General features: G+C 46.4%; 1 protein-coding gene across 6 annotated transcripts in view; it reads right to left on the reverse strand.

Moving 5' to 3' along the window:
* The window catches only part of PIK3CD (phosphatidylinositol-4,5-bisphosphate 3-kinase catalytic subunit delta), a 32,670-nt gene that overhangs the window by 8,288 nt on the left and 5,355 nt on the right, over positions 1-19,027 (reverse strand). For 2 of the 6 annotated variants that reach the window (XR_008469483.1, XM_054222288.1), the window contains exons 1-20: positions 16,929-18,615; positions 16,281-16,354; positions 15,755-15,918; positions 14,041-14,269; positions 13,380-13,609; positions 12,347-12,526; positions 11,542-11,691; positions 11,146-11,235; positions 9,668-9,889; positions 6,449-6,545; positions 5,922-6,052; positions 4,946-5,005; positions 4,595-4,762; positions 3,681-3,802; positions 3,373-3,516; positions 2,548-2,647; positions 1,573-1,751; positions 1,268-1,377; positions 562-640; positions 155-322 (exon numbers count right to left, since the gene is read on the reverse strand). Coding sequence is in view for 5 of the 6 variants with exons in the window: in XM_054222288.1 (XP_054078263.1) it covers positions 155-322; positions 562-640; positions 1,268-1,377; positions 1,573-1,751; positions 2,548-2,647; positions 3,373-3,516; positions 3,681-3,802; positions 4,595-4,762; positions 4,946-5,005; positions 5,922-6,052; positions 6,449-6,545; positions 9,668-9,889; positions 11,146-11,235; positions 11,542-11,691; positions 12,347-12,526; positions 13,380-13,609; positions 14,041-14,269; positions 15,755-15,895 (2,600 nt within the window). In the remaining variant the exon portion in view is untranslated. Of the gene's footprint in view, positions 1-154; positions 323-561; positions 641-1,267; positions 1,378-1,572; positions 1,752-2,547; positions 2,648-3,372; positions 3,517-3,680; positions 3,803-4,594; positions 4,763-4,945; positions 5,006-5,921; positions 6,053-6,448; positions 6,546-9,667; positions 9,890-10,207; positions 10,569-11,145; positions 11,236-11,541; positions 11,692-12,346; positions 12,527-13,379; positions 13,610-14,040; positions 14,270-15,754; positions 15,919-16,280; positions 16,355-16,928; positions 18,625-19,027 lie in introns of those variants that run through there. The other 4 variants (XM_054222289.1, XM_054222290.1, XM_054222291.1 and 1 more) reach the window with 3 other exon arrangements.

The raw sequence follows: 19,027 nt of genomic DNA on the forward strand, positions 1-19,027 counted from the left end.
ATGATGCCTTCCAGCGTGCCAAGCAGCCATAGATATTGTGAGACAGCATGGAAACATGCACAACTGAAGGAAAAAAATTGATCAGAGCAGAAGAAATGCCTCTGTCTGGAGGGAAGCAGTAAAGCGGCACAGAGTACAAGGTAAGCCCACTCACCCTGGGTTCTTGGATTTCAGCCAGTTCAGCAGTGCGTCCTTGTTGAAGGCTGCAGTGGCCACCATGTTGCTCTTGTTCAGCTGGATGTTGGCAATGGTGTCTGAATGCATGACTACTTCTATCAGTCCAGTCTTGTCTCCTGTGGAGAGGCAGCCATAAGGGGTCATCCTGCAGAGATGAAAGAAACCCTTCCACTGAAATCTCACCCAGAACTGGGTCGTGTTGACTTTTAAACTTTCCCTTGTCTGCCCTATCTACTCTGCATTTCTACCCCTCAGTACCACACATCCCGACTAGCTGCTCACGGAATACTAGACAGACCTGTCAGGGATAAAATAAGCTTGCAGACAAATGGCCTCACCATACATGCTTTATCGTTGCAGGACAACTGCGCGCACATTACTCACCTCAGGTCCAGGCCCTCCTGCTTCCACAGGATGTCCATCAACTGGATCATCTGCAGAGTCAGCATGTCCTGACGAAGATCTGTGCAGCGTTACAAAGGAAAAAAGGGTCATAAGTACCTCCCATTCTCCCCTCCTCTTGAGCTCTTGCAAGCGGTGCGAGTTCTGCCCCTGAAGCAGGCTGTGAGAGGGCCTTGGCCATGTTTGTCACTTGCTAGGTCTAGCTAATAAAGAACATCAGCACAGAGCAGGGTGTACTGGTGCAGTAGTAGTGTAAAGCCACCACACTAGATATCTTAACTCAGACATGATTATGCTGATGGAGGTAGACGCTACTTGACTTTGCCAAAGCTCTTCCCACAGCAGCCCATGTAGCACTTTAGAAAACGTTTGTCTGGACATGACAGTGAGCAGCAGCCGCTCCAACCCTCCAAAGCTTGGACTATGTAGTTCTTTCAGACCTCACATCAGGTTCCTTTTTACTGTGCAAGGGGTATCCAGCTACTACTGTGCTAAAATCTTAATGAAGAGGGTGGCAAGTAAAACAAAGAGGAGAATTTATTCTATCTCCAGATTACTGTCAAAAAACTCAAATAAGTTGATGGTCCTTGTTTACACAACATCTTAATGGTCCCTATTTAGACCCACTCACCATAATAAATATTTGAGTCTGTTTATGCTTATGAAGACACATTGTTCAAAGACTTACCATCTCCATTTTTAAAAATAATACCCACTCCACCTCCACCTGTCTCTTCATTGTTAAACACAATCCATAAAGGTTTCATTTTGGAGTCCATAAAGGTGCATTGATCCACACTGGAGGAAACAAAAATATTACCGTCAGACTTTCCATCTATTAAAAAACTGGCCATCTAAGCTGCAAATTCAACAGCGTCCATAAATGCTAACAGACTGGTGACTTCCACGAGGAAAGAGGACCTTAGGGTAGCCTGGCTCTACCGCTGGACAAAGCCAGCGGCGCAAATTAAGAGATGCAGTGATCTTCCTTACCAGACTTCAGCGAGGATAATGTTGGGGTTCAGGGGGGACTGGAGGTGGGAAAGTGCTTCGCGATACGTTTCCTGCTTCATGCACACGTGCATCATCTCCTTGGTTTGAGGCTTGGTGGTCTTCTGAGAACTCACTTTAACAAAGTCATTCAGAGCTTTCATCTTGTTGAGTGCTTCTCCCTGAAAAAAGGCGGGGAGGGGACAGGGTTAACAAACAGGAAATTCCTGGAGAAAGTTTAAAAACTATTAAAATCTACTATGAAACGTAAACCGTGGTTGTATCTCTTATCTTCTCTTCAACTTACATTGCAACAAAACAAATACAGTAGTATCTGCTTAAGCTGCAGTCCCAAATATCAGGAAAAAACGCACTTTATCAAGCATAAAGGAAGAAGTGAGGTGCAATGACTAGAAAGGTCAAAAACATATGAGATGTATAGCCCCTGCCCTTCAATGGTTTTGGGGAGTTCTGGTTATGCTAAAGCACCACTCAGTCTGAAAAATAGAAGCAGTGCTGGTTGTGGGCACATCTGAGATAAGACTTCATGTATACATGAGTGAGTTCCTCACTTCTCAATTAGGTACAGTGATCCTTGATAGGTAACAGAGCAGGATTACCTCCACACGGCAACTGAAGGAAAGAGCGCGCTGCTCTGAAGCAGCCAGCCAATTGTGATCAGCTCCTACTAAATGGTAACTCATTCAACTCCTACCAAGAGCAGTGGCCTTTGAACACTTCAAACCGTTCTAGACACATAGTGTAGTTTGGGACATGTGCAGGTGAGCAAGAGATAAGTCACATAATGGGGAACTCCAGGCTCTTTATAAGATATGCCAAAACCAATATAAGTAGGGGGGTTTTTGTATTGCTTTTTTTTTTTTCTATTGCTGATAACATTAAGTTGGAAAAGCTAACAGCTGAGACCCAGCTCCAAGCAAGAGGGAAGTCAGCCTTAAGGCTAAAAGCAGTTTTTACCTGTTTCATCAAAACTTTCATATGGTGGGTGCTGCCTCTGCAGTACGCTTCCAGGATCAGGCCAAACCTCAAGGCAACTGCAGGAACATGCATCTCTGACCTAGGGGAGAAGGGAAGCTAAAGCAATTCTGACTCACTGCGGAGAGTGACTAATTCTCCCACTTGTGACACCACAAGGAGGGGGGGGAGGAGGGTGCAGAATATCAGCTGCTGTTTAGGTTCTTTCTATGTACTAGGGAGGGAAAAAAAATACGCAGCCACCCCAGAAGGTGATGTAGAAAAACCATTGCTTGAAGCAATGAGACATCTTTCTGGATGACTGAATTGCTAACCACTCCTTTGAGAACATTACTTAAGGAGCAAGGACAGCTCAGAGCCTATGGCTCAGAACTGGCAGGTGGCCACGGACGTCCAAAGTAAATTTCAACTTATAGGTATGCGTGTGTGTGTGTGTGTATATATATATTTATATATTAAAAAAAAAAATTCTGAAAGCAGAACTTAATCCAAACACCACCACCACTACAAGAGGAAAAAAAATTAACAAACAAACAAAGATTTTGTATCCTCCTGGAAAAACCCTTATTTAGTCTCCCAGGTAAAAAGCAGCAGTTCCTGGGTTTTGGGAATCACAGCAAGGAAATCCCAGCAATGCTTTGATGAAAAGACACTAGCTAAAGGACAGCCAACAGCCTTTAAATAAATACCCTGGCATCTATACGTACAGACACGCTCACTGTCTCACTTCACAGAGCAATGAGGAAACCAGTAAATGCTGGTTTCACTTGATTACTGAGAAAAAGCCCAAAACATTTTGCTTGTTACCTCAGATGCCAGAAGAGGAAGTGGCCGATCTTGCGGTTGGATAATGCCCTGTCCAGCAGGAACTTGGTTAATTCACAGTCTAAGTAGGATTCGTACTTGAGCACCTGGACAAGCTGTAGCAGGTACCGGAACAATTCATGATCTCTGTGGACAGAAAGGAAAAATAGGACAACCTTATCTTTACTGCAAAATAAGTGTACTTGCAAAAACTGTAAAGACAAGACTGTCAGCCTTGTTCACAGTCCCCCTCAGCAGCCCTAAACATAAATAGAAAGGGGCTCTGCATATCCCTTGTGGATAACACTTACGTCAGCTTCTTTAATGAGTTGATAGCAAAGGAACCAACATAACGGTCGGGAAAGCTAAAATCCAGCAGTTCCAAGGCATTCAGGACAGGCAACTCCGGCCAGGTCTGAAGCAGGGAAATCATCTGTAAGGGGAAAAAAAAATAGCAAAAAAAGGAACAAGGTTTTTATGGCAAGGGATATAAATCTAAAATTCTACTGACGGAAGACCAGCTCCTTTGTGGGGGGCAAACCCTCTATATCTTAGTCATTATTTATAGACGCCTCAGTGCAAGTTTGCAGAGACCAGGCCAAAACCCATCCGTCTAACCTTTCTAGGAAGGCTGACAGGAGGAGCCATCCAAGGCCACGGCAGGATTACTATTTGCTGTACCACAATTAGTGAAATAAGCTCTTTGGGAAAAGACCATTTCTGCAGCATAGTAACGTAGACTAGCAAGGGACCGTTAGACGATCCTGTCAAAGCTCTTGAAGTAAGGAGGGATGAGCAGCACAGACATCCCTAACTGATGTCTGATGTTGTCAGTGAAAGAGATTCACGGACCCCCTGAGGTAGCCTGTGCTGGTCTCTCATTGTCAGTTAAGAACATCCAATCCAGATCCTATTTCTGCCATAAATTAAACAGACTTTTTTCTTGCCTCCAGTTTCTAGAGGGAATAAGCAAGACCTTGGTTGGTCAGTAATGCGTCTGGGGACAGTGCAGAGAGCCAAACCCCAACTCAGCTGGGTACCACTCAGCATACGTTTGTGGCAACTGGTTGAGAACAGAAAATCTTCCTCCGCTTCCGCGATGCCAAACCCACCTGCACTGCGAAACATCCCCTGCTAAGTTGGCCTCTCAAACACAACGCAGGAAGGCAGGCACCGAAAGAAGGATGAAAAATGGAGCCTCGGCTGCCAACCCCAGCATCCTCACCTGGGCAACATCTTCATGCTTATTCCACTTGGTGATGATAAGCAGCTTTGCCAAAGCTTGTGGGTATTGGTCACGGATATCATATCTCATCTTCCACACCAGGTCTTTCTCATGCTCATATAGTTCAGTGTGGCTCCTCCGCTCCAGTATCTCCTTCAGTTGCAGCTTCTGCTCATGGGAATCACAGGAAAGAGCATATACAGGGCTCAGTCTCAACCCAGAGAGACCCTGTAGGACTGGGGCATGACCCAATTTGGTGAAAAAGCTGGTTGGGGGCAAGGTGGAAACACATAACTTGGTCTATGAAACCAGGCTTGCGCATAGCTGAAAAACCAATGCCAGAAGACTCACCTCCTCAGGATCTTCTGGTGCAGCGCGGGGTTGTTCTCCATTCCTCCCCAACTCCAGCAGCTGGGACACAAATAAAGAGTCTGAGAAAGGCTTCTCATTTCCTCTGTACTTCTAGCTGACCAGCACTTCAGGCATTTATGCTGCATTAGAGATCAGTCACTTGCCACCTCTGGAGAAGGGAACCCCACCTCTCGCAGCCCAGGTGTAGGTAACTGTACTCAGCAGGACCCCTCTGCTCAGAGGAGTGACCTAACTGCCCGTAGAGCCCCTTCCCTGGTAGTAACAAGAAAGAAGGGAGGAGTCCTTTCCCCCATACAGTTCGTGAAGGCGGCTCTGGGTCACCGAGCCCCAGGCTAACATGAGCCATTCCAGATTCTTAGAACTGGCGTGTGTTTGCCAAGCAGATAGCGTTGCCCAAGCCATGACGCACACTGGTACAATCTGTTAAAGCTTCTGAGACAGAACATGCATCATGGGGGAGCATGTGTACATGTCCCTGGCAGAGCAGATCTCCTTTTCTTTCCTGTAATGGGCACATTTCTTCTTCCATTTTAAGCGTTGGGCCAGTTGCAGTGACAGATGGAAAATCCCCATACCACACGGCATGTTATCACTCTGTGCTGAAAGGGAGGGAGTTGTCTGCTTTCACTCATTTCCCCTTTTATTCCTCTTACTTCCTATAGAGCCTAATGCTGCCTGCAGTTTAAAAGCAGCTCAGTTAAACCCGTTTTTTAAACAAGTGCTGATCTATGAGAGCAGCTTTACCTCAGTAATTCACGGCTTGCAAAAGTATTCACTCAAAGGTCCATTAGTTAAGATAAAAAGTCAAATTTTCAATTAACAATGTCTATTCATCAAGTTTGCTTGTACCCGGTCCCTGCTGACAGCTGCCCAAGAGACAGTGACACTGTATGTTCCTGCACCAGCAAAGCTAGGGAATTTCTGCGCCTCCCAAAACAGCATCCATGTCCCCTACCTGCTCAAATGACGGGTAATACACAGGATGCGATGCAACGCTGGGGAAGCAGATGACCAAGGCTGCTGCACTTTCCGTGTTGGGGTTGCATTGTACTGTGCCCATAGGGTTCAGAAGTTCCCCTTTCTCATCTGAAAAGCAAAGTACATAAACCCATGAACCCTTCTGAATCTTCTGAAGCTTTGGTCCAGAAAGCAGAGCACAGACCACTTCCAGCTCTGGCGCTGGATGTTGCCTGGCCCTAGCAGCTCATCTCATCTTCCTGACCTCTCAAAAGCAAAGTATATGTGAATCTTTAGGACAGCAGCAACCTCTTGTGTCATACGTGCAATGCCAAGCAAAACAAGGCCTTCACCTTGGCAGGCCTCTAGATGCCATCACAATCTAGAGCAGTAATCGTACTGGATCTGCTAGTCTGAACTATTATGGCCACTCCTGCAACCTTCTGGACAGCAATGCAGAGTGTAGAGCATTGTGGTGGAGACTAAAGACGTGAAACAATACAGTAAGCTCTATCTCTGCCATACCTGGAAAGGAGGACCACATGTGCAAGCAGCACTCCCCTGTTTTCAGCTGGTCCTTATAGTCAAAGAGCATGACATTCACCCAGGCGATCGGGCAGTCCTGCAAAGCAAAGAGAGAAGCTCATTTGGCTGCTGTAACTGCACAAGCTGGACGAAGGGAAGTGAGGAACTAACAAGAAAGTGAGAGATCCCCATGCAAAGCCAAGCCATCCATCACCATAGCCAGGAATAAGAAGATATATTATTCTGATCTTTTCCAAGTCTGCAAATTGCCACGCAGAATGCTGCAGGCAGGTAACTTCCCATTCGAGAGTATGTAGGCATCCCCCTCACCAAAGAACTGCTGTAAAGAATAGCCAGGTAGCCATGCCTCTCTGCTTACCTTTCAAGTTCTCCTAAGATCAGAGTACAAAATGACATCAAATTCAGATATTTGCCAAAACCTGGGGTCTTTTGTGTAGTGCTGAACGGCACCAAACACACCTCATAAATACGTCTAAAACTTCATCACCCAATATTTTGCATAGCTGAAGAATCTCTAAGTTTCCCATAAAGCCTTGCAACTCTACACTTGATGATATTTGAAGGGGCTATAACATATACTTCATATATTTCACAGTTTGAGGGGAAGGAGAAGAACCTTAATTTCAAATGGGGAACACAGAGTTAGCATGACTTCAGAAAACTAGGCAAAGAATGCTAGATATAGCTGATAATGGAAAGAAAAAGCTTAGCTCCTTGGTACAATAATAAACACTATCTACAGAAATCAAACTTTACACTGCCAATCCCCCCTCCCACATCCCCCAGAATAAAACCCACAAGCCCAAGCCAGGGACACAAGCCAGTCTCATTATGGAGGTGGGAGACTCCAGGAAGTAAAGTGACTGGGACACGGCCAAGAAAGAGAACCGTCTCCCTGCTCTAACCTAGTTCCCTGCCACCAGAGCAGACAGACATATTTTCCACAAGTGACCTAAGATTTCCTGCACTCAGGTTCCCCAAATGGAACAGTTTACTTCATGTAACAGTTTCAGCAACACCAGCATTTCGCTCAGCTGCTCAGAAAACACCACGGCTTAAGCACACGCTAGCACAGAAACCAACTTGCAAAGAAGTTGCGAGGCAAAATTCTAGTGAGACGCACCTACAAACAGTGTAATATTTAAAGGGAACCACAGTGAGACATCTTCTTTTTCCACTGAGACATTCGAGAGAATGTATAAGGCTTACCCCAAGGGTACATACACACCAAAGGACTTGGTGGAGGTAGAAAAGTCAGCATTTTCCCCTAACGTGACAAAATTAATCACTTCCAAGCGGCCTCTCGCAAACCTTTGATTTGATTTGATTAGTCTAAGTATCTTCAGTAAAATCCCATTTGAAACATCAGCTTCTAGATCATAGGAAAAAGCCAAATAAAACACCACCAGCAGCAATAACCTTTTCTAACACAGTAAATGACATCAAACCACAGCACAGAGCCTGCCAAAACGCAAGGCAAGATTTTTTTGGTGGATAAGGTCCAGCAAAGCAACGATTCAGCATTGTAAGGACAGAAATATCTCCTGCATGACTTACAGAAACACTGAAAGCCAGCCCTCTGGGTGACATTAAGCCTCTGACTCACACCAGCGAGTCTGCAAGCACGCCTGTTTTTGTGGTAGTAAATGATTTAGTCCCACCTATCTGTTCTGGACAGGCTGCACAGACAAACAACATGCGTGTAATTAGCCTCCGAGTACTGTAAGCAAAGCAAGCAAAAAGATTATTAATCAAAAGCAAAAATCAGGGCGCACTCTGACTGTAATGTTCTCTTACCAATCATTTCAAATCAGATCTGGGCACCTTACTCAGAGCTGCAGTTGACCATGTGAAAAAATACGTTTCTGCAGAGCTCAGCTCCAGCAAATATTGTGATTTTATATCAAGAGCTCACCAGAACACATCCACCTTTCCCCAGTACCTAAGAACAAGGTCCTCTTAACAACTTGGCTAACCAGGCCGGTTTTGTTTTGTCAATCAGCATTGCAAGATTTCTTTCTGACTGCTTCAAAAACTGAAAATTGTTCCAGCGTGACCACAAAAATGCAGCCTGTGGATGAATCAGATATTCTGTTCAACAAAAGCCTCCAGCAAGAGCTGGGGTTCTGCTATTCTTAAGTAAAAAAAAAAACTCCAACAATAAAAAGGTTGATGCTGGTCCTGGCCTCAAAATCTTTCCAGTCTGAAGTCTCCAACCCAGAAACTGGTCCTCACAAGCAGGACTGGTGGGTTGCCTGTTGCTCCCCAGATAGTAATGCAGTGTAACCCTGAAATCCTGTTGATGTCAACACGACAAAGCTCCGTGACCCCCCAGCAGTGAAAAGGAGCTAGCAGGACTGAGACTAAAATCTTCTGTGATCACATTTCTCAGTCCCTCATTTCTCTGCACTCTAGTAAAGATGGCACAACTAACCCTCTCTTTTAAAGCATGGCAGCAGTGTTTTTATGGCTGCAGAAACAATAATTCACAGAGGAACAAGTACATTTGTTGCTCATAAAGAAAACTCTTCACAAGCAAAGAGCGAGAGGCATCATGCCTAAGTTACAACGCTGGGAAACCAGCAGTTCAGTTACAGAGTGCACTTAGTTACTGAATTATTAATGGGGTGGAAGTTTTGGAAGAGAGGTGAGAAAAGTGAGAAATATCACTACATCTCTGATTCAGAAGCTCAAGAGCTTCCAAAGTAATTTAACACTTTCTATCTGCAGTTTGCAGCATCTGAACAGTAACCCTGAAGATTCTGCACTTTGATTTTACCTCACCTAAAGCTTTGCTGTAACCACTGTTTACATTCCTCATTTTTTTCCCCCGTCTTAGCTGCTAATTTGCTCCACGGGGGATTTGCACGAAAGACCTTACTAGAAAGAAGATGCAATACAGAAGATGGCTTAACCTCAACTACAAAACAAGGAAGTTGCGGAACAGCAAAACAGAGACACTGACACAAACGATTCCTCTTTATGGGCACTGAGATGCTGGGTATGTTTCTTAATGGTCTTTCTGAAGAAGTAATTACATTTAAACAACCTTTCCTACAGGCAGCCACTCCTCAGTTTCCTGTTCCTGTTGAAGAAGTTACTAGCCATCATTCTGTAAGCTCTTTTTTTAATAAAGTATTCTTCTGAAAGCAAAGGGCATTGGCAAGCCTGGCTCAGTCCCACACTGCCTTTACTTACAGCTTTCTTGGACTTCTTCTTGGTGGAACGTGCCTTCTTTGCCTTCTCGATGACAGCATAGAGGGCAAAGCAGAGCCGCGCCATACGGGGAAGATCACAGATGTTGATATCAAAATCCAGCCTCTGCTTCCACACTGGCTCCGAGCACACATTCACTTCAGAGCTGGACACTGTCTTGCACAGCATCTCATTGCCATGAAAGAGACCTGCTTGCACCACCAGCTGAGGGAAGGAGAAATAAGAGAATACCATGAATCCACCAGGACTTGACCTGTTTGCTGAAGAAACATGATTAGAAGAGGAATGGGACAGGGCATCCCGTCCCCTCAACAGGATGCCCCACTCTTGTCTCCTTCCTTATTCGATGAGACATTAAGTTCCTTAATCTTACTATTTACTCAACTTCAGTAAGGGTACCGTTATCTTTTTACTTCACGAGGACTTGTAAGAGCTGCTTAATCATTGCAAAATTCTTGGGTAATCCACTGGTAAGAATATTACAGTTTTCACCCTGTAAACCCAGGCAATATAAACACTCACCAAACCTTGCCCATCGAGATGCTGCAGAATCTCAGGAACCTGTCCCGCTGAAAAGGCAGGGCAGACACCAAGAGCTGGGCAAGGCCTTATGCCAAAGAGGAGGCAAATCCACATCACAGGAGAAGGGCATGGGCAAACAGCCGAGCCCCAAAACCGGCCTGTAATGCAGTGCCAAAGGCAAGCTGTCTCCTGGGGCACATTTGCCTGCAAATTCACACTGCTCTTGCAGTCTGCCAGATCGCTGTACAGCTGATCTGCACTTCAAGCACATCCCCAACTTTTCCTCTTGTTAGAGTATTGCTGGCCAGTCTGAACAACAGGCATCCTCCCCAGGAGATGCTCCCTGCAAATGGTGGAGCACTGGCCAGAAGAAATAACTATTTCATTGCCTGTTTCTTTATAAAGCCTTGCCCTGCAGAACACATGTATATGTGATATATTCTTGCCCCTGCTTCCTTCCTTTCCCAAAAGGCAGCCATTCCCCTCCTTATCATCTGCCTGCTCCTCCTTTGTGGCAAACACCCTGCAAACCCCAGGGCGTTTCTGTCTTAACTTCCCCAGTCACCACCTCTCCCACCAGTCTCTCTTCTCAGAGCCGAATTTCCCCCCCTCTGCATCTTGCCAACTTCCCTGCCCCTCCACACCGCTGTTGAGTGATATCACCATCGGGCAGCAGCTCCCTTCGCTACTCAGAAACTGCTGCAGGGGAGCGTTTCTAAGAACACATCGCTCCGTCGCTGGGCTGTCGGCTAGCAATGTTCCTGTCCCCTTCCTGTTGTGCCGCAGCGCAGAAACTGCCCAAAGGCTGAATGAAGCATAATGGGGCATCACATGAGATCGAGCTGTTGGCCCCTGCTTTCCTCACCACACAAACAAGACAGATGCTGCTGGGAAAGCCAAAACACAAAACCAAAACCCCAAACTGAGTCAGTACCTACCTTCATTCTCTCATCTGCATTGACTTTGCTGCCTTGCACCAACTCAACGTAGAAAGGCTGCTCCAAGGACCAGAGAGAACCATAGTTTGGCTAGAAAGAGAAAAGGGTTCTGATCAGAAATAGATGCAACAAAGACTTCTCAAGCCAGTGACAGACCTCTTCTCTCATCACGTGCTTTTTGCATTTCATTGCTGGTGGGCAGCATGAAGTCTGTGACAACCAGGGAAGTTGTGGAGGGGGCTGGAAGGCTGACTGGAAATTCCCAGCTCTTAGATCCCAGCTAGGAACCTGTCCTGAGAGGGGCAGGGAGAACCAGCTGCTCTTCCCAGGCAAGAGCAGCACCTCCATCAATGGACAAGTTGAGGGTGACCCCGCTGGGTCACTGTCTCCTCTTACCTTTTTCTTGGGGAGTGGGGGGGGCTTAGCAGCCATCTTTGGGGGGCTGGCAATACAGTTGATTTGCTCATCTCTCATAGCAATGATTGTGGAGGAGTGTACCATGGTCAGGTGGGGCGTCAGGCCTCGGTGCAGGCAGCTGCGAATATACTGCAACAAGAGGACAGAGTCAGGACAGATGAAACAGAGCCAGGCAGGCAAGAGTTGCCAAGCAAAGCAGAACTGGCTGAAGCAGAAACAGGGGGAAGGAGTAAGGAAAGGACACAGCAACAATGAAAATTCAATTTTAATTTATCTTCTCTTGCTTTATAAACCTGCAACTCACTGGACTCGTGTTGCCAAAACTGAGAATATTAAGTGCCTTTTACAGCTGGCATTTCATAAACTGACTCAAATGACTACATTAGGGGAAAAAACTGAGAAGGATGCAGCACTCCCAACAGCAGTTTGCCCTGCCAGAGGAATACAGGATACAGGATTAGTTGCCCGCCTTTCAGAAAGAGAATCCCCAGCCCAACATGCAAGCAAACAGATGTTTCTAGAACCATAATCTCTAAATGCATTTACACAGCACTTAGTAGCCAGGGACGGGTTTAGCTCGCTAGCCCCCAAAACTGTAAGGATCTGTTCGGTTGCTATAAGTATCCCTTGCCCTAAGTAGCACCTAGCTCCTGCCATCGATGTGTTCCATTCCTGTAAACAGCGCTGCCTCCTTGCTGGAGGATAATACATCTCAATCCACCCTCCCAGCAGGAGGAGGCCATATGGGAACAGGCTCATTGATAAAATAAGACAAAAGGCTCACCTGGAACTGGTACAGGGGGTAGTTCCCATAGAGGTATTCACATTTCCCATTCACCTGCAGGGTGTAGTCCTCTGGGTTTTCCACAGTCTCGTGGCGGAAGACAGTAGCCTGCTTCTTGATAGCATAGCTCATTAACGTGATGGGGAACTCCTTTGGTGAGATCTGGAAAGTGAAGCTCTCCTGCAATCGCAACAACACAGCATACACTGTCAAACACCAGCAAAGGGCTGAAATCAGCACAAGGAGCAGCAGTAGCTCAGCAGATACGTAACAACATTCCTGTTGCTGACAATAAAGAGAAGGACAGAAAGGCAGAATTACCCCCCAAACACATTAGCAAATAAGTAGGGATGTTTGCCAAAATGGGCAGAAGCACGTTTCAGCAGTGCAAGCGCAAGGCTGGAAATCAGGAACTTCAAGTCCAGTTTAAGCAGAATCATCAGTTCATGTGGTTGCTAGTGATTAAAAAACTTTCCCACTGTCATTCCACCAGCAAGGCAGAGGGTGGCTAGGGTCACCATGCTCACACACACTGCTCTGGAAGGCCCTTCTTCCATGGGAGGGGGAGCTCCTGCTTCATGCCCAGGCACAACATGCAAAAATCACATTAACCAAGGGTAGCAGGCAAGAACAGGGCCCCATGGGCAACACAGACTGACACCTGCAAATGTATGCTGAGCATGAGCTGAGCAGACTCTGGGGCTTCAAAAGGCATGGCACATATTGTGTTCTGTGCTCCTCTCCTACCCAAGCCCCAAAAGCTTTCCACCACATGTGCATGCATCAACCTCAGCTACCAGCTAACCAGGACACCCAACGCGTGTTCAGGAAGGGGAACAGCTCCCTTGGCTGGAGGCTGAGAGTCTCCCTCCCAGCCATCTCCACAGGCAAAGGAATCTGGAGAATGAAGATGAACACTGAACACATAGAAACACTGTCCACGCACACATTATTCTGTCTCCAAATGCCCAAAGGTTCCCAAAGGGAAAGCACAAACCAGTTAAACATTGTCACAGAAAAGTTTGTGCTTTACCCCGCCAGACTGAAACTTGACGTTGACAAAAATGTTCTTGGTGGGGGTATGTAGAAGACCAGTCCCCAGGCCTTTGGCCATGGGCTCCAGCTGCAAGGGGAAGTTATACTCCATCCAAGCTGCCCAGGTGAGCTGCTGCCGCTTTGCTGCTCTCTCCTCACAGAACTGGCACATTTTGGTGCGGAAATCATTCACCTCTGGATCCTGCACGGAGTCGAACTCATGTAAACCTAAGTGGAGAGTAAGAGAGGAAGACAAAATAAGCATGTGCACCCAATAGGGGAAAATCAGCCTCTGATAATCAAGCGTCTGTGAAAACAGTCTTCCTAAACACATGCTTAATATTTGGCCAAAAAGCGAAGAGTCAGTCAAGCTAATAGTAATTGCTTATTTACTTTGTACAATTGCACTGACTCAATTACTGTAGCCCTCTGCCAGCAGGAAAGATCGCCCTTTTTGGGTCTGTACACACACTGTTCCTTTACCAGATCCACCAGAGGATCTTGCTTATTTTCAACTTGCTCATTCCATCTTCTGCATGAGCAGGGCTCCATCATTATTCCACATGCAGCCAGGCTGACTGGGACAGAAGCACGTTTCACTTACACAGCCCTGTCACCCCTGCCACCCTCCTGGCGAGACCAACAGTGGGGGAACTGACCTTTTCCAATGAGCAGGCTGATCTGGGAGTTAATCACCTTCTTGACTCTGTCGCCTTCTCGAGCCACGAGCCGCAGTACAGGTAGGAAGGGCTGGATGTCACAAAGCCGCCGTTGCTCATCCTCCAACTCTTGCTGTTCCGCTGTCTGGTTGATGCACGTGAAGACATAGGCTTCGGGATCGCTGAGCATGTGGTACAGCGGCTCATACTGAGCATGCTTCCACACCACCTAGGCCAGACCAACAGCAGGGTGAAACTACCACTGAGCTGCCAGAACTTAGTCTTCCTCTTACCGCTGCCCCACAACCTCGCTCTCCCGAGATGCACGCCTTAGCGAAGGGAATGCACAGCCAAACCTCCCCCCAGCACTCCTAGGCCTGCAATCACAGGCTGCTTTTCAGCCACTTCTGGTGGCTCCAACTCATGCTGAACTGCTGGGTAGATTTATTTGCAAGTGTCTTTAACTGACTTCCCTTTTTCATGCTTACCATTTGTTTCAGGCAAAGTAAATCCCTCAACCTGAGTATTTAAATAACCCTTACCTGAATTCCTCACATTAAGTACCTGCCGACTGCTTGCCTTGTGAAAGAGAGGTATTACTGCCACTGGAATCAAATTGGGTTAAGTAACTTGCCCCCAGTAACATGAAATCTGTGACAGGAACCAAGAACTTTCCTGAAGTCTTCTCAACACTACCCAGTTCCCAGAGATCCTTGGCTCCCAGTGGATGGCACTTCCACATGACTGTTCATATTGCATTTCTTCACTCTCATCCTAAGCGCTTGCTATAGGAGACAAAACTCAGGAGCAGATGGGCCTCTCCTCTGACCCAGCCTGCCTACTGGCTGTGAAACACAGACCTGCAATTTCACAGCAGGAACCAACCAGCTCTACTTACAGGCTTTTTGGTTGGGTTTGGGTATTTTTACCTGAAAATTGCAGCATGAGAAAATGTGGAATTATCTGGCACTGTGTTCCTGTCCCTTGTGATCTGTGACTCATCTAGGCCAGGTTGCTGCCGCAGAGAAAACCTTTTCCCCTGTTTTCCTTCACTCTCCCCTAGTCCTGCTTCCCACACAGGGAAACAAGGAAGCAACTACATTTTGTTTACACGTGGTTTCACTGTAGTATTTTACTCCTCAAATGAAACACTAAAAAAAAGTCTTCTCTATCATTACCAGTCCCATTTTTCAGTATTCAGTTTCTGTGAGGCAAGAGAAGGCTGGGCTGGCATCCTGAATACTTTGAATCAGCCAGCATTTGTATTTGACTATTTGGGGGTGAGTTTTCTTACTTGCCTATGCATAAGCAAGAGCTTATTTTCATAATGGAAAACCCAGCGTGGGGACTAGTTGAGTCAGGCGAGCAGTAATTGACCACACAGCCCACAAGCCCTGCGTGGCCAACGCAGATCTGCCCTCACTCCATCATTACTCTAATTCTTACCCCAAGGATGGACAAGTACCCAGAGAATTGAGCCCAAGCACCATCACCAGCACCCAGTTGCTGGCAATCTCAGTGGAGTTTAGTGGATTGTAGAGGCTGTCACAAAGGAAGGGCTCTCACAGTGAGTCACAAGGAACTGTCTCAGAGTAACATAGACGAAACCCAACGTGCACTGAGTTAAGACCCAACACATTTCCCCAGGTGCTCCCCAAGAACAGACTCTTCATTCCAGGAGACTGCAGATAAGACTGTGGAACGAGGCTGTTACCTGCTTGATGGTGCCCAAGCTGGCATTGCAGGACACAGAGAGGTTTAAGTATATGCCTGTGGGCAGCAGGAAGTCCACCTGGATGTTTTGGTTTTCCCCCTTGGACCAGAATTCCATAGGGCAGTAAATGCCTGGGGGCATCCTGCTCACTTCTTGGCTACCACCTGCAAGAAAAGGAAAAACGTCTGTTGCTGTTGACTATATAATATCTCCTCAGATCTGTGCTGGGCTCTGTAGAAATTAACGTGCAAAAGAACCCAAAGAAAGGAAGGTTAGCATATCCTTATAGCTCAGGAAAATAGACACCTTAGTCAAATTTCCAGTCCAGTGCCTTTAAGACACAAAGGCATTCTTGATTTAGAGTTTGCTTCTATTTCAATGCAACCCTTTCTTAATCTCTTCTAGACTGGGATTAACATCTACATCTGTATTTGACAAAGAAATTAAAGAATTATCTTCACTTGAGAACACAGGCACTTGTCCCAGTAGCTCATCTACAACGAAGCTGGCAACAATGAGTCCCTACCCTTGGCTTTGCATGGCAATCCTCAGGCCACATGCTCCAACCTCCACTTTGTTTCTCCAGAGCTCAGTTCCAGTCTGCAGGAGGGAAAGAGAGGTGTTGCTAGTTTTGAGTATGCATGCATTCTTATACACACAAACAAATAATACTCTACTGTATATCCCCCCTCTACAAGTATAGGAAAAATGAAATTTAAGGCTGAGGCAATCAAAATGGGTTTGTTAATTCCATCTGCATCCTTTCACTTTCAGTTTATTCTCAGTACATCCAAAGAAGGCAAATAAGAGAGAAAGAATCTCAACGCTATCAGGTACAAAGTGTTGTTTTCAAACACAGCGTAAGTGCCCACATGAACAGCTAAAACAAAAGGCATTCAGGAGAAGGCCATTGTAGGGTTTCTTTCTTAAAGACATGTAATATCAAAGTCAGAGAAACTCCCCCGCTCCATCCATTTGGCCAGAAGCAAAACACTGCAGCAGTACAGAACTCCAGTTTCCTCCACGGACGACAGGCAGCAGAGTGTGGCATCCCCACCTGCAGGAGGAGCTTGTAGCTGTTAGCAGGAGCTCCTAGCAAGAGACAGGTAAATGGATAACTCCCTTCAACCACCGCAGCAGAGAAACCAGCTCACCTAAATTCCCTCTCACTTACCAGAGAGTTTTTCCACCAGGACAGCAGAGAAACATGCCAGTAGTGTAGCCCGGAGGGTGCTCACGCAGCCGTGGCTCGTAGCTGCTGTGGAAACCAAGGCTTCAGCCTCCTGCCAGTCTGACACTTTGCTGATTCTAAATTCAGCCCTACACGTGCCCTGAGCAATTCTAACCGTATCACTTATCCTCAGCCCATGAAACCAGTGTAAAATTTGCTCATTCACAGCTTAAAATATGGCTTTGCAGCTGTCAGACAGAGTACAAACTTAGAAAGAAACTGAGTAACGTGCTACTGGAGATTGGGGTCTCCCAAATCTTGAAGTCCTGCTGGCAGCTTCTCGTGAGCCAGCCCTATGCTTCAGTGTGACAAGTAGCCCAGCATCTTATCTGGCAGTGCCTGGGAGCACAACACTTCCCCATCAGCAGTGAGGTAAGGATTCCCAGAAATATGAGCTATGTTTTATCTGTCCTGCTTCCTCAGTGTACATGCTGTATCACACAGAGACCGGATACAGAGACCACAAAACCACCCATGTGCCTTAAGAGGGAAGTAAAAAGGGGAGGAGGCAAGGTTTACAAGTTTGAATAAAGGAAAACAAGCTTGCCTTGTCTTCTGCTCATTAAGGCCAGCAAGTTTCTGGAATATCTGCTACCTCAGCCTTTCCCAATGGCAACAAAAGCAGCAAACTACCAGGACTCTACTGACCAGCAGAGACAGAAGACATAACAATGGCTGAACTGCTTCCTTCTGCTGAGGATTTCTACCTGATGCTACAGCCCATCAGATATGACCTTATCCAAGTTATTAGCACTACAATGCCAAGTTCAAGTTGCTCAATACCTTGTCTTTCCAAACTCATGGATTATCTCCCCACGTGGAGGGATCTTTCCAACAGAACCTGGAGCGGATACGCCAAAGGAAGAATAACTCTGGACTTGCACGATCTCTAACTCTTCATTTATGACATCTCTCCCCTTCCCATTGCTAAATTCAGAATGCTCTACTAGTTGGACCTTAAATCTGATCCAGTGTGACAGTTTTTACATGAAGCAAGCTCTGCACAGATTAACACTCCTGCACCACCCCACTTTCATCTTCCCTTTTGCCTTGGGAAATCGGAACAGAGTTCTCCAGGCTGTAACCTTGCTTGCACTATCTTAACCTCATGAGTGGGAGTAATTACAATTCCCTTTTCTCTGGGTCATTTTGCTGTTTGTGAACAGCCAAATGCAGCATCATTCCTTTTTGTCAGGGTTTACGCTACTGGGGTTGTTTGAGATACACTCGTTATCTTTCACTCCATCAGTCTTTAAAAATTCCCCATTGCAGCTGTCAATTTTCAAAAACCCCAACATCATCTCAGACTTTCATCTTGGTAGATAGACAGATTATTGTTAGAAATTCCATGTTATAGTAGGGTCTGACCTGTAGGTCTGGTAGCCTGAGGTTCAAGTTAATCAACCCACACTTGACAGAAATTAGTTTACTGTACAACTTGCATATCTCAAAGCTAGGGCAAGCAAGGGTGAGAGGTAAGTTTGTGTTTTAGTGGGATGCAAACCCACAGAACCAACCTCCAGCAGGTACACAGGCTATCAAAGACTCCTGCTTATCAACACTGTGCTGTAGCTACCTACTCTCTACCATAAGACGCCTCCAGTCCTCACTCTTCCTACTGCAATATACCCCAAAACATCTTGCTAGAGTACCTCCGCATTCCCCCACCTACGTCTTCCTATAATACTTCTTCCTCCCCCACCAGCCACATCTCCCACAACCCTCAAACACTTGTTTCAAGTGCAAGGCAGGCACATTGCTGCCTTCTGCCAGACAGTTTAGCAGGACGGGATGCCTGCGGTGCTTGGCGCCCCAGGGGCTAAGGAGCAGAACAGAGAGCCAGAACACAAAGCCCTTGGTCTACAGCTGGCACGTACGTACACACCATCCAAGGGAGACAGACCTCAGGGCTGGCCAGCCAGGCAAACAAGCCATAATGACATGTACACCGAAGCTAAAGACCTGACCCTCATGCAGGTCAAGTGTATTGCTCTGCAAACTTCATGGAGCCCGAGCTAGAGGTATGCATAGAATATTTGAGG

The sequence above is a fragment of the Rissa tridactyla genome, chromosome 16, assembly GCF_028500815.1.
Source record: "Rissa tridactyla isolate bRisTri1 chromosome 16, bRisTri1.patW.cur.20221130, whole genome shotgun sequence".
Taxonomy (NCBI): Eukaryota; Metazoa; Chordata; class Aves; order Charadriiformes; family Laridae; genus Rissa; species Rissa tridactyla.